The sequence below is a fragment of the Triplophysa dalaica genome, chromosome 21, assembly GCF_015846415.1.
Source record: "Triplophysa dalaica isolate WHDGS20190420 chromosome 21, ASM1584641v1, whole genome shotgun sequence".
Taxonomy (NCBI): Eukaryota; Metazoa; Chordata; class Actinopteri; order Cypriniformes; family Nemacheilidae; genus Triplophysa; species Triplophysa dalaica.
In genome coordinates, this window is record NC_079562.1 from 11,346,236 (window position 1) to 11,358,716 (window position 12,481).

The 12,481-nt window shown below is 38.2% G+C and overlaps 1 protein-coding gene across 2 annotated transcripts in view; it reads left to right on the forward strand.

The window, feature by feature from the left end:
- The first annotated feature begins 287 nt into the window (after positions 1–287).
- Positions 288–12,481, forward strand: part of lrig1 (leucine-rich repeats and immunoglobulin-like domains 1) — a 31,930-nt gene continuing 19,736 nt past the window's right edge. The window contains exons 1-2 of one of the 2 annotated variants that reach the window (XM_056734615.1): positions 288–1,988; positions 11,484–11,555. In XM_056734615.1, coding sequence (XP_056590593.1) covers positions 1,786–1,988; positions 11,484–11,555 — 275 coding nt within the window. In that variant the 5' untranslated portion in view covers positions 288–1,785. Of the gene's footprint in view, positions 1,989–7,553; positions 11,366–11,483; positions 11,556–12,481 lie in introns of those variants that run through there. The other variant, XM_056734616.1, reaches the window with a different exon arrangement.

A 12,481-nucleotide genomic window follows, 5' to 3' on the forward strand; every position in this document is an offset into this window, starting at 1 on the left:
CACAAATTAAATGCATATGCTATTGTTGTCCCTGCGAATGAGGAAACATTTGTTTACAAATTTTCTGTAATATTAAGGAAAAAAACATTATGTGCGAAAATGTATCTAATAATTTTAATCACACTGCTTCAGGAAACGTCAAAATAAAGGTTAAACATAATATGTGACCCTGGACAACAAAACCAGTTTTGAAATTGAGATTTGGACATAATCTAAAAAAGCTTATAAATAAGATTTCCATTGATGTATGAGTTGGTAGAATAGGACACTATCTGGCGGAGATTCAATCGTTTAAAACTCTGCAATCTGAGGGAGCAAAAAAAACAAAATATAGAGAAAATTGCCTTCGAAGTGGATAATCAGAGGTGATGTGCCAGGCCATCCACTCACAAAAATAAAGTTTTTATATTTAAGATAGGAAATATACAACATTTTTCATGGAACAAGAACTTTACTTAACATCCTAATGATTTTTGTCATAAAAAAAAACAATAATTTTGACCCAAACAATGTCTTTAACTAAAACATTTCCCATGCTACTTAAGACTGGTTTTGTGTTCCAGGGTCACATATACCGTATTTCAATATTTAAGCCTATTTTGATATAGTTTAGAGAAAAAATTGCTTGACTTCTTTCTCCATCTGTAATATACTTTTCAGTTTTAATGATCGTATGCAAAACTTCGCTCATTTTCGCTTTAAGACGCGTTGAGAGCAAAAGGAGGCGGTGTCGTTTCGCACTCAGGGTGGGAAAGATGGGCGGAGCTAACACGCATTGACTGACAGCTGGCTCCTGGCACGTCGAAAATCCTGGCGCCTGTGCGCTCCAAAGCAGCCAGTCAAATCCTGAGTTCGGCCGTCCATCATTTCCAGTGAACCAATGGGAAAGCCGGACGGCAGAATCTTTATCGCTTCAGATGTATCCAACGTGGGGAGCAGGAGCGTTAAAAGAAAGTAAACTCTGGTCGGGTTAAAAACAAGCGCTGGACACGATCAGAAGTGCGAAGCGAATCTGTGAATTATCGGGAGTTTTCGGACCGTGGAAGGAGATCGAGATAAAAAGCTCCTCGACACTTAAATAACACGAGAGCCGCAAAGTTCACAACGGATTTACTGGACGTGATTCGCGTACGCGCTGCGTTAAAACGCGTTTTATCACCATTTACCATCGTGATCCAACAGAATCAACGCGCGTTTCTGGAACTTGCCATCAAATCTGCGAGGACGCGAGAGCCTTAAAGTTTGTGGGATTTTTTTCAAGAGGAAAAGTTTGTTTTGAGCGCCGATGATACCAGACTTTCTTCCAGCGCGTACTTATGGAGTTAATGGACACGATATCCTATGGTTTCACCTTTTATAACCACGAAACACCGGGAGCAACACACCGCAAGAACTTCAGAAACAGCGCTGACGGTTTAAGTTACTCCAACTAACTTACGTTTGAGTCTCTCTTGCCAAAACAAAGCGCGTATCCCCCATCCAGACCCTCTTTTCAACCTTTTAAGGCGAACTCGCAACTTGCATTTAGTTTTGGCGTCTGGACAACTTTCTTGTATTGCCTTGTCGTGATTCACCTTTGATTTACGTGAGATACAATTTAACCGTGAACTGTTTTCAAGTCCAGGACTCATGCATTGGCTAAAACCAACGCAATATAATGTGATATTACCGTCGTGTAAACAAACAACTTAATGAACGCGAACTCTAAGGAACTCAACAACCTCAATCTGTCCGTTTGCGGTTGAGAGAAACCGGTCGTTAAGCGCTGAGACGGCTGGATACAAAATGGCGGCGTGGCTGGGACGGATGGGATCACTTTCCTACTATGTGTTTTATTGGGTTTTAACGCTGGAACTGTTAATCAATTATGGCTTGAGCTCGGACGCACCGTGTCCGCAAAACTGTACGTGTACGCTAGACACAACCGACTGCAGTAACCTGGACATGACAGATGTCCCACAAGACTTGCCTAAGAGGACTGTGCATTTGTAAGTAAATTAAAATATCCCCAACGAAATATCTGAAGGAAATTAACCCAATAATCGGCAAACGACTAATAACACGCTCTTTAGTTCTTTTAACACCTCTAATTTAAAGTCGTCCGGGAAAGAAAATGTGTCACAGAATGACAGATGACAAGTGTCCAGTTTCATGTCTGGTTATGTCTTTCATTCTCTCACTTAACTTTTAATACTGACAGCTATTGCAACAAGCATATCATTTTTTTCTTATTACATAAAAGTTTCTAAGCGTATTAAAATAATCATATATAAGACTGACCTGCTTGTTATGGCACAAGTCAGTTACAGAAATTTGGAAAGTTTTTGGGGGGCCTGCTTCTATGATATGAGTCAACCTTTTAAATCACTATCTATACATTTCTGGGGCACCAAGAAGAGTAGCGTTTATAATCTATGATCTTTCAATATCCCATATCAGTTGAATTTGGTTTTGAAAGGCTTTTTCTGGTTTTAATATCATGTCAAAAGTCATAGATTTTAACAGGATTGTTTTTTAGTAGTTAGTCACTAACTAACACAAAACAATATTTCATTCAATACTTTTTTTGTATACATTTATGTTAGAAGTAACTGAGACAGTACATTGTTAGTAGTACTGCATTTGTCTCAAAAAGGATCACAGATTATGGATGTTAAATGTGTTTTTGTATTAATCGTGGCCCACAGATCCACTGAGATCCTTTAAAAGAGAACAGTGGCAGTGTTTATTTCACTGTTGTCTTACAGTGTGTAAACTCTTGGATATATCTCAAAGGATCATTTTCTTAACACAAGAATTTCGTTGTTGCAGGTAAAATGTTTCGTTGTCTGCTTTAACATTTTTCTTTAAACCATACAACGCGTTTTAAAGTTTCTCCTCCTCCTTGTTAGATTTGTGTAACGCATCTTTGAAACCTAGGCAAAACTATGGTGTAATCTGCTTGTATGCTCTTTAGCTGCTGAGATCACAATCGTATCAATTTCAAAGGGAACGATTTTACTGCGCAGTATTATCTTTAACACCTTTATTGTTTGTTTCATCACTGCTGAAGATACCTGTCTTGTCTGTAGCTCTCACAGCACGGCAGCTATCTCGTATTCTTGTCAAAGGTGGGTTTAAAGATAGTTGGCATAAACAAGTTTTAACACATAAGCTACGAGTTATCTGTTTTGCAGTTTGGCAAATATTAGACAAAGTGAATTTGTTGGGCCTTACTTCACTGTAAGGTACAATGCAAAGGAAACTATGGCTAACTTTTTGAAGACATAGGGTTGTTGGCATTGTGTTTTACTGGTAAATAATCGTCCTTTGTTCGACAGGGCTGTGAAACATTCATTACACATGATATCGGGCTTTAGACGGCAGTGATTGTGCAGGTAGCTAGCTTTGTTGATGTTCTGCCTCAAGGACTGTCTAACCTACTGCTGAGTAATATGACCTGGTCTGCCTGAGTGCTTTAGTTTAGCCCTGTATGTTCGTAACATGCATAAAGCCTGTTTAGATTTTGCGGGAACATTTTTGAAAGCTGTGTTTTGTGAAGCAGAGACAATTTGTATATTTTCAAAGTTGTTTAGAGAATATTTACTTATGTAATTTGACAGGTAGGGATGCACTTGTTGGCCGATAACCGATGATTCTTTCACATTGGAAGCCGATAACCGATATATATCCGATTATACAGTTTCTAATAATTAACATAAAATTTCCTAAGACTGAACCAAAAGGCAAAAAGTGGATGACTCCTTTTATTTGCAAACATTGACTGCAGAAAACAAGGTAACCATTAGTTCTCTTCCCCCCCCCCGTGAAACTCACAAACATAACACTAGTTAACATTTCTTTAACCTTCTAACTTTTCTGGTATATTTTTAATTTAAAAATCTTGATCTTCCAGAACAACTCAGACATTTTTTCTTTATTATTCACATGACTTACAGGTCTCAAAACAGACAGCATTCAGACAACAGTTATACTTTAGTTCCTTTAATTTACAAGTTTATAAATACTTTATCTACATACTGTTCCTACATCAACAATGTTTTGCTAATAGCAATAAATGAACTATTACAACAGAAAGACAATACTGTACTGTATTTTTACTTCGAGCTGCATGCAGCTGAAGAAGTTTAACCAGAGGAAATTATTTGTCACATTTGTGTGTTAAAATCACCACTTTTTTAACCTCTATAAACCTTACAACTATCCCTTTTGTCACTATTCATGTTACTCTATTTTGTACTTTACTTTTGTTCTGACACATCCAACAGAAGCTGAATTCTGAGGTTACAGGACAAGAGGTGTGCCCATCTGTAATCTATCAATCAAGTTGAGAAAAAAAACACTAGTTGGAAAAACCCTGTGGACATGACCGGAGTATAAAATCAAGCTGTAATACCTTCCAGTTGTTCAAATAGTTTCCCTGCAGTGCCAATTTTTCTTTCCATTTTTTTAATGGCTCCCCTGTGGTGCGAAGAGACCTTGATGGCGACGGTAGGAAGTGGCAAGGCGTTGGCATCGCCAGCCATCACATGTCCATTTGTGAATTTAAGTGTGGATATGCACCTTGAGACTCCATTAAGATGCAGAGTGGGTTGGAGATTGTGGTTTATAGCGTTACTCAAGGAGAGAACGTGTCTGGTTAACCCAAGAAAGGGGGAGATGCTTAAAATGATTATTCATAAATCCATGGATAAATTTAACTTTGCTGTGTCATGATGGAATTGTATGAATTCTCCACCTATGAAATTCTAAAAATGAAAGTAAGTCGTCTTGAATTGCTGTTTAATTAAATAGAAGTTATTGCTCTTGAATATGTCCTGCACTTGATCCAAGGTGAATGAACAAATGAACATTTATCAGAGGCAAATAGTCATACACTTGGCTCTTTACAGTGAGCAGCAGTCACTCCCTAACAGTCTGGGTGAATTATGTACATGTCAGATTAAATGGTTGTTTGATTTTGTCTATTTATTTAGCATACTGTGAAGTGTACTTTTGACAGCACACTTAAAAACCCATATGATGGAAACATTTTGGGCTGCAAAAATGAAGCATACGAGCCCTGTTTCTCACTACAGGCTCCTGACCCTTCGGTGGCCCTCTCGATTGTTTTAAAAGCTCAGGGGGAAGTGGTTGGTTTGTATGTGCGACCTGGCTTGCCACATGTGCGAGTGTGGTTTGGGTCCCCGCTTCAGGGTTGGTAAACAGCCCACCAGAAAGTTCTCACCACCGTGAAGTGTGATCAGTTGTGTTTTTGTTTATGCGCGTGTCTGTGGCTTTTTATATGGCCATTGTCACCTGTTGTGGAGTTACTGAATGTTAAGGGTGTGGTACATCTGTAGCCTGGCGAAAAGTTGATTCAATGTCACGGTCCACAGCTTTCCATTGTTTATTCTTTTAGTTTGTGAAAACAGTCTCTAGTATGTCGGCAGCAGCCAAACTGGTTTTAATGGATGTTTTGTTAAATCCTTTTGTTTTTGACCAGGTTTGCATTAAACTGCAATAAAACAAGTCACAATCGAGTTTTTCAGAAAACACATGACATATAACTGCACTGCTTTGGTTAAGGTTTGTGTCATAGCCTAAAGCAGAGTTTGCTTGTGTTATCGAGTTGTGAGATGAAGGAGTGCCTGTCGTGTTTGGCTTGGCCTGCAAGGCACAGAGGTTAACAGCACCTTCACTGCATTCAAGGTCACTCAAAGTAGACTTTTTATTCATTGTTTTGTCATCTGTCTGACATGAAGTCTTTTTTATCAGCCTTTGTTTATTAAAGATATCATCTTAGAAATTGCCGTAATCTTCTAGCCCTCATGTGCTTTTAACGCACCTGATCTGTTTATTTTAAGGTCATACAGGTTTGCGATGCCATGGGGAAGAGAAACTGAGAAAAAAAATGAATGGGTGCATCTGTTATAGGGACAGTTCACCCAAAAACTAAATGCTGTCATCATTTACTCGCCCTCGAGTTGTTTTCAAATTTCATTCTGATGAACAAAGAGAAAGATATTTGGAAGAATGCTTGTAACCATCCAGTTCTTGGCCACTATTGACTACCGTAGTAGGAAAAAATACAAGTGCAGTCAAAAGTGCACCAGAACGGTTTGCTTTCCTACATTCTTCAAAATATATTTTGTTTTTACCAGAACAAAGAAATTTATAAAGAAATGTTTTCTACGATGGTACTCAATTGGTGGCCAAGAAGAGCTATTTGAATAAAACGCAAAACTTCTGTTACAATGTTTTAACAGGGAGCTGACAAAGCAAATTTTGTTTAAAACGCTGTTGCGTTTGTAATTTAAGCTCTTAGATAAATGTTATCTTAGAGGACAGGCAGCCACACTATAGAATTGAAATACCAACTGGATCAAACAAATATTCCAGATTGTGTTTCTGTTGAGGCACATTCGAGAACCTCCTCCTCTCCCCTCCTTTGTTCAATTGTCTTCCAAGTGATGGATGACTCATCTGTGAATTCTGTACATCTGGTAAGAGTTTGGAGATCTGGAGAAGACATAAAAAAAAGAGTGAAGGCAAGGGGAGGGGTGAGAGAATTGGAGAGAAACGGGCCTTATAGAGCACTCAAAGCAATTGGTCTCCACACCAAAATCACGACTCAACATTCTTGCCTTTACTGTAGAGTTACCCCTTCACGTCTGTATATACTTCCCAGTGGTTTTATGCCAACATGTGGGTGGGTATGTACATGTTAAAGGGATATTTCATCCAAAAATTTAAAATCTGTCATCACAGACTCACCCTTAGGTTGTTTCAAATCAGTTTACATTTATTTTTTCCAATGAACACAGAGAAAGATATTTGGAAGAATGCTCGTCACCGTCCAGTTCTTGGCCACCAATGACCATAGCAGGAAAAGAATGTTATTTTTTTGTTATGTTGAACACATAATCAGATATTTTGAAGAATTTAGGAGAACAAGAGTTGTCCTGCATCTTTGACTACCATTTAATTCTTCCTACTATGGCGGTCAATGATGTCCCAGAACTGAAAATTATTAACATTCTTCCAAATATCTTTCTCTGTGTTCTTCGGAATAAAGTAATTCATACAGGTATGAAATATCAGAATGGTGAGTAATGATGACGGAACGTCCCTTTTTGGATGAACTATCCCTTTAACACTGGTTTATATTGCATTATATATATTTATATAATTTATATTATATACAGACACTGTGTGTGTTGTATACCACCTTTTTATATATATATATATATATATATATATATATATATATATATATATATATATATATATATATATATATATATTATAAATAATTACATATTTAATGTATATAATATTTTATTTTATATATGTTATAAATATAAATAAGTTGAATTAGTATAAATTGATTAAATATGAATATGATGGCATGGGATGTCATGTAATGTCACAACAAATGTCTTTGTATAGAATCGAATGCTCTTTTGAGTCATATAGGCTTGAATCCCAGAACCTTGTTTCTGAACTCTGCTGGCACATGCACAGTTTTAACCCTGTTAATTATGCAAAAGTCTCGCAAAATTACTTTTCAGACATACTTCATACTGTAGGCCTATATGATGAATGAACTACCGAAGTTGACCACTCTGACATTTCCGGCTAAACTAGTAGTGCAGTTATTCCAGAGTTTCCTTTTTGCTAACATTATAAGTGGTAAGAATCGGCAACCTAATGATCACTTGTTATGTTCACTTTGAAGTTTTCTGGAATAGTCTGTCAAGAGGTGGTTTGCATCCAAGACCTATTTATACTCCTCAGTCAACACCTGGGTCTTAAGACCGGGTTTTATTAAGCGATTTAAAAATTAGGTTTTGTATTGAAACAAATGTGCTTTTAATCAAGTGTTCTGTGTCTTAGACTTTTGTCTGGCGTCTTCATTACTTTGGTTCTGGCTTGGACCATGGCGAGCGGAGACCTTTTGTTCGGTTTCTGAGATCATCCATGCCCAATTTTAGTCCCCTTTGCATTACAGATTGTTTAGTTTGTCTTGGAGTTTTGTGTTTTTTAGTTTTGTTGTCTACTGGTTTTATTTTTTCTCTCTCCCCGTTTAGCATTTGTTTCCCAATGATCTTTATCTAGCCATGATCTTGACTTTAGATCCGATAGTCTCGCTCCCCCTTTTGCTTTGTTTAGACACTACGCAAAAGCTCCTGGCTCGCTATCAGTGGTGTTGCCGGGCTGTAAATGGTCTTTATTGCAGGAAACTGAGAGAGAAAGGGGCACAAGCTGTTCGCCTTTAACCAAGCAAGTGTGTCTCTGTCCAGTCTGTTGCTCTCTTTTTCAATCAGTGTTATGGTAGAGTTATTCTTTTACTAGTTTATGGCCCTGTGAAACAGGGTGCATTAAGAGACGCTTCTGTCTTCCAGATACATCATAAAGCGCTGTCATTGACATCATTTCACACTTCCAAAGACCGAAGTTCACACTACATTTCTCAGCGATAAAGATGGACAGATAAAGACCAGCTTTCTACCAATGCATCAGGGGAGAAAATGAATACGAGACATACATTTATTTGTTGTTTCTAATGATGATAAGATTATTATTTTGTACTCATTACTTGGAACCAGCATATCTGTTTGGTTACATAATGCGATGACCAAATGTCTTTAAATTGAATTAAACTAAATGAACAAATGAAACAAAGTACATGGTAAGTAACAAAAGTATTATCATTCTGACCTTAACACAAAAGCTTCCCAGTTCAGTACCAGCTGTTGCATTTGAATGACTCTTTATTCCCACCTCTCTGATTGGTCGTTTCCTAAATGACTTTGACCTCTATTAGGTGTGAATGGTCTCCTGCTCTGGTTTCCTGACATAGGAAGCTGTAGGTCTATTGCCTAGAGGTTTAATGGAAACGAGAAGAAATATCAATGGTTGTTAAAGTTCGAGCTGAATTTACAGGTCTGTACTAATGCTGTTATGTTTGAAGTAATAATGGTCTACATAGCTGCAAAATGGTTAAATTGAATATAGACCTTATAAGCCTGTAGATGTGCAAGAGCTCTGTTCTGACTAAAATGTAACTGTTTGATGACTTGGAGTGTGAATAGAAGTCCTAGAGCTGTTTTCCATGTATTGGTTGTTCTGGTTTAGAGAGAAGAAAGGTGGATGGATGGATAACTTCTGAAGATGGCATGTTCATTTGTTAAAAGCATAACTTTCCCTTAAAGGCACAGTTCACCAAAAAATGAAAATTCTTTCGTCATGTTCCCTTCGGTGCAATCCTGTATAAATTTCTTACAAAAGAGATATTTTGAAGAATGATGGAAAAATTGTTTTGGAGCACTATTGTCTACCATAGCAGCTTTTTACTACTGTGGAAGTCAACGTGAAAAAAAGTTGGCCTGCAGAACTGTGAGGAAGATACACATTTTAAAAAGAAATAGTGCTTTAATATTTTAACTCCATATTATGACCAAATTTCCCGGTACTTTGATGTGTATCCGTGCACTAAGCTAACAAAAGAGCAACAGTTACACTTACAGTTTCAGAATAGAACTTCATATCCATCTCACTAGAAAACAAGATGTAGTTAAACATGCTCTACAGTTACAACAGGCATGTGATTAATACCCAGAGGTCAACCTGTCGGCGTGAAAGTTAGTGTTATCTGATAAGATAAAGAGAAGGGGAGTTACCGAGGATAAAACACTGAGATTATATAAACACTCATTTCCTCTTTGACTGGTAAAGAAAAGCTCCGCTCTGAATTTAAACATCATGAGATCCCCATGAAGACCGGTGGAACGTCGAGGGAATGACATTGAGTACGTTTGTTATACGTAAAACATCTAAGTGATTTCTCTAAATCCTGCCTCTCCGTTCGCTCCACCCGTTAATGTTTGACTATTAGCAAACACGTTTTATTTAATCCAGTCAACTGTAGAATCACATAGTAAATACTCACAATCCTATCTGAAAGTTTAATACAATACAGTTTGAACCATATTAATGTCCTTTGCATTTCTGTAGTTTAATATGATCTTCAATCTAAGTGGATGTTTTCATCATTTCATAAGCATGTTTTAAGGATTAATGTGATACTTTGATTTAATAAGTGTAGTGTGTCCTCCTGTCGGTGTCATTTTCAGGTTTCTGTAGTGGAAACCAATATTAACATCAGTCAGTCATCCCTGTGTGAGAATGCACTTTTGTGTCGGATGGGAAGCTAAGCCATCGTGTCGGTTTCAGAATGCTCGCTTTCTGCAATTTGTAGCTTGAAACGGCTAAGAAAGATTATCGACTGGTGTTGTACATGGTTTCCTCGGCCATATTTGTGCCCCCTGGCGAGCTTAGTCTTAAGAAAGCCTGCAATTTTTCACTTTGCTTTGGTATAATTAGGTAATTGGCCTATATTACAGGACTACAATTTTGGAGTGTTCACCCCTGTCAGACGATTGCCTTCAGGGTAGCGTACCCTGTGTCATTATCTCCACACACACACAAGCCACAGAAGCGTTGCAACATTTTTTCCTGTATAAACCACAAAAATAGCTACGTAGAGTCAATAGGTTTGCTGGTTTATGACCGCGACCGTGGCGAGAAATTGAACCGCTTTGATGTATGTATACTATGACACACTGTCTCTGCATTATGTAAATACTTTTATTGTTGTTTGTGTTGTTTAATTTGTGGTGTTTGATTTCTTTCGTGTTACTCTCCAGTCCTGGATAGAGAAGTTATATAACGAAATGGTGACTGTACACCGGGTCTGTTCTGTCTCAAGGTTGTATATCTACAGCTTCAGTGTCCACGGCTTACAGCTCTTGGTGTGAAACAGACATGTAATAAAGTGTGTCAGGCGATTTCGGCCCTTTACAACCAACTGTAGCCTCACAAAACTGACAATCGCATGCATATGAGTGACCGATTTTTAACAGCACAGATTACGTTGTTTGTGTCTCTGTAAATAGTTTTGAAGAGTGTTATTGATGCTAACCTTATTCTGTCTTATAAACCAAATTTCCCAAATATAAACAATAATGAATTGTGCGGGCCGTTCGAGAGAAAGTCTGCGCATGCTGTAGCCAAGCAGCGGAGGAAAACCACAGAGCTGACAGCCAGGAGCGTATAGATCACAGCGCCATCAATCTCTGACATTTCATCAGGGAGAGCGGTAGGCCAACGCTGTGCCAAGCCCAATCCTGAAGCCTTCGGACAAGTGTTCGTCTAAACCGGGATGAAACGAAGATGACGTTCTGCTAAGAGATCTGTTGATGTCACTGATTTATGGGACATAAGTGTCGATACAGCGATAGACCTGACTGATAGTCTGTTAGTAGTTTACTGCCTGGTGTGTCCCGTTGAAAGCTAGGGCTGGCACGGTAGATATAGCGAGGTGAGAGAATTTAGTGCGATAGATCTGATGGTTTGAAGACTGTTGTGAGCGCCTGACTGAAGTATTTTGAGAAATGTCTCTCTCTCATCCCCCCTCTCCTCTCTTTCTGTTCCCTCAGAAATCTGAGCCTCAACAAGCTGGCGGCAGTCGATACGGACATCCTCTCCAATCTGCCCAACCTCAGAGAAGTGTGAGTATTACAGCCTGGGTTCCCAGCGCTTCTCGAACACTTCGGTAGATCTGTTCAGCATCAGCTGTAAATCTGTCCCGCTTTAATATAGTCAATTAGCAGTCTAGCAAGCTCTCCACTGTTACAGAATGTTCCAGGGTGTTTGTGCCGTCATAAACTTTACAGTGTTTGTTTTCTGAGAAAACGGATCTAGATTCAGCTCATAGCACGTCTTTTATACGTTAGGTCTGAGATCCATATTAAAACTTTGTGGTAGACAAAAGTAAACTAGAAAAGCTTCCCACAGCTAAAGCCCTAAGGAGGGAGGCAATTGATTTCAAGTAAATTAAATGGTGTAATAATGTTAATTACAGCCATTAGCCACAGTTGGTCATAAATCATTTTAAAGCGTGCTGTCACTTCTATTGGATATTTAAGTACTTCTGTTAGTGGCTATTGTCTTGAAAGTGGCGGAGATTGGGAATGAAGAGGTTTGCTATTATGAGTGCCTTTCATCATCACCCGACACCAGCCACTAACCTGCGCTGTAAATATTTAATACATCGAGGGACTGTGTCTGGCCCTCAGCCAGAAGGTCCTCTCTCTCCCCCTCTCCCCCCCCCTCTCTCTCTCTCTCTCTCTCTCTCTCTCTCTCTCTCTTTCTCTTTCTCTTTCTCTCTCTCCCTTGTGTGTGTGTGTGTGTTGTGGCCATCTGATTCCTTTGTTGGAATTGTTTTATATTTAAAATCTATTTATTTGACATATGTGAATTTTATGTATAATTGATTATCTACTATAATAATAATGATATGTACTATTATACCACTACTGAAAATACTATTACTACAGATTAATAATACTGTATAGCAATAATGGTATGACTTTCATAATCCTAATAATGATAATAATAATTAGTAATATTTTTGCTTTACTATATTAATGATAAA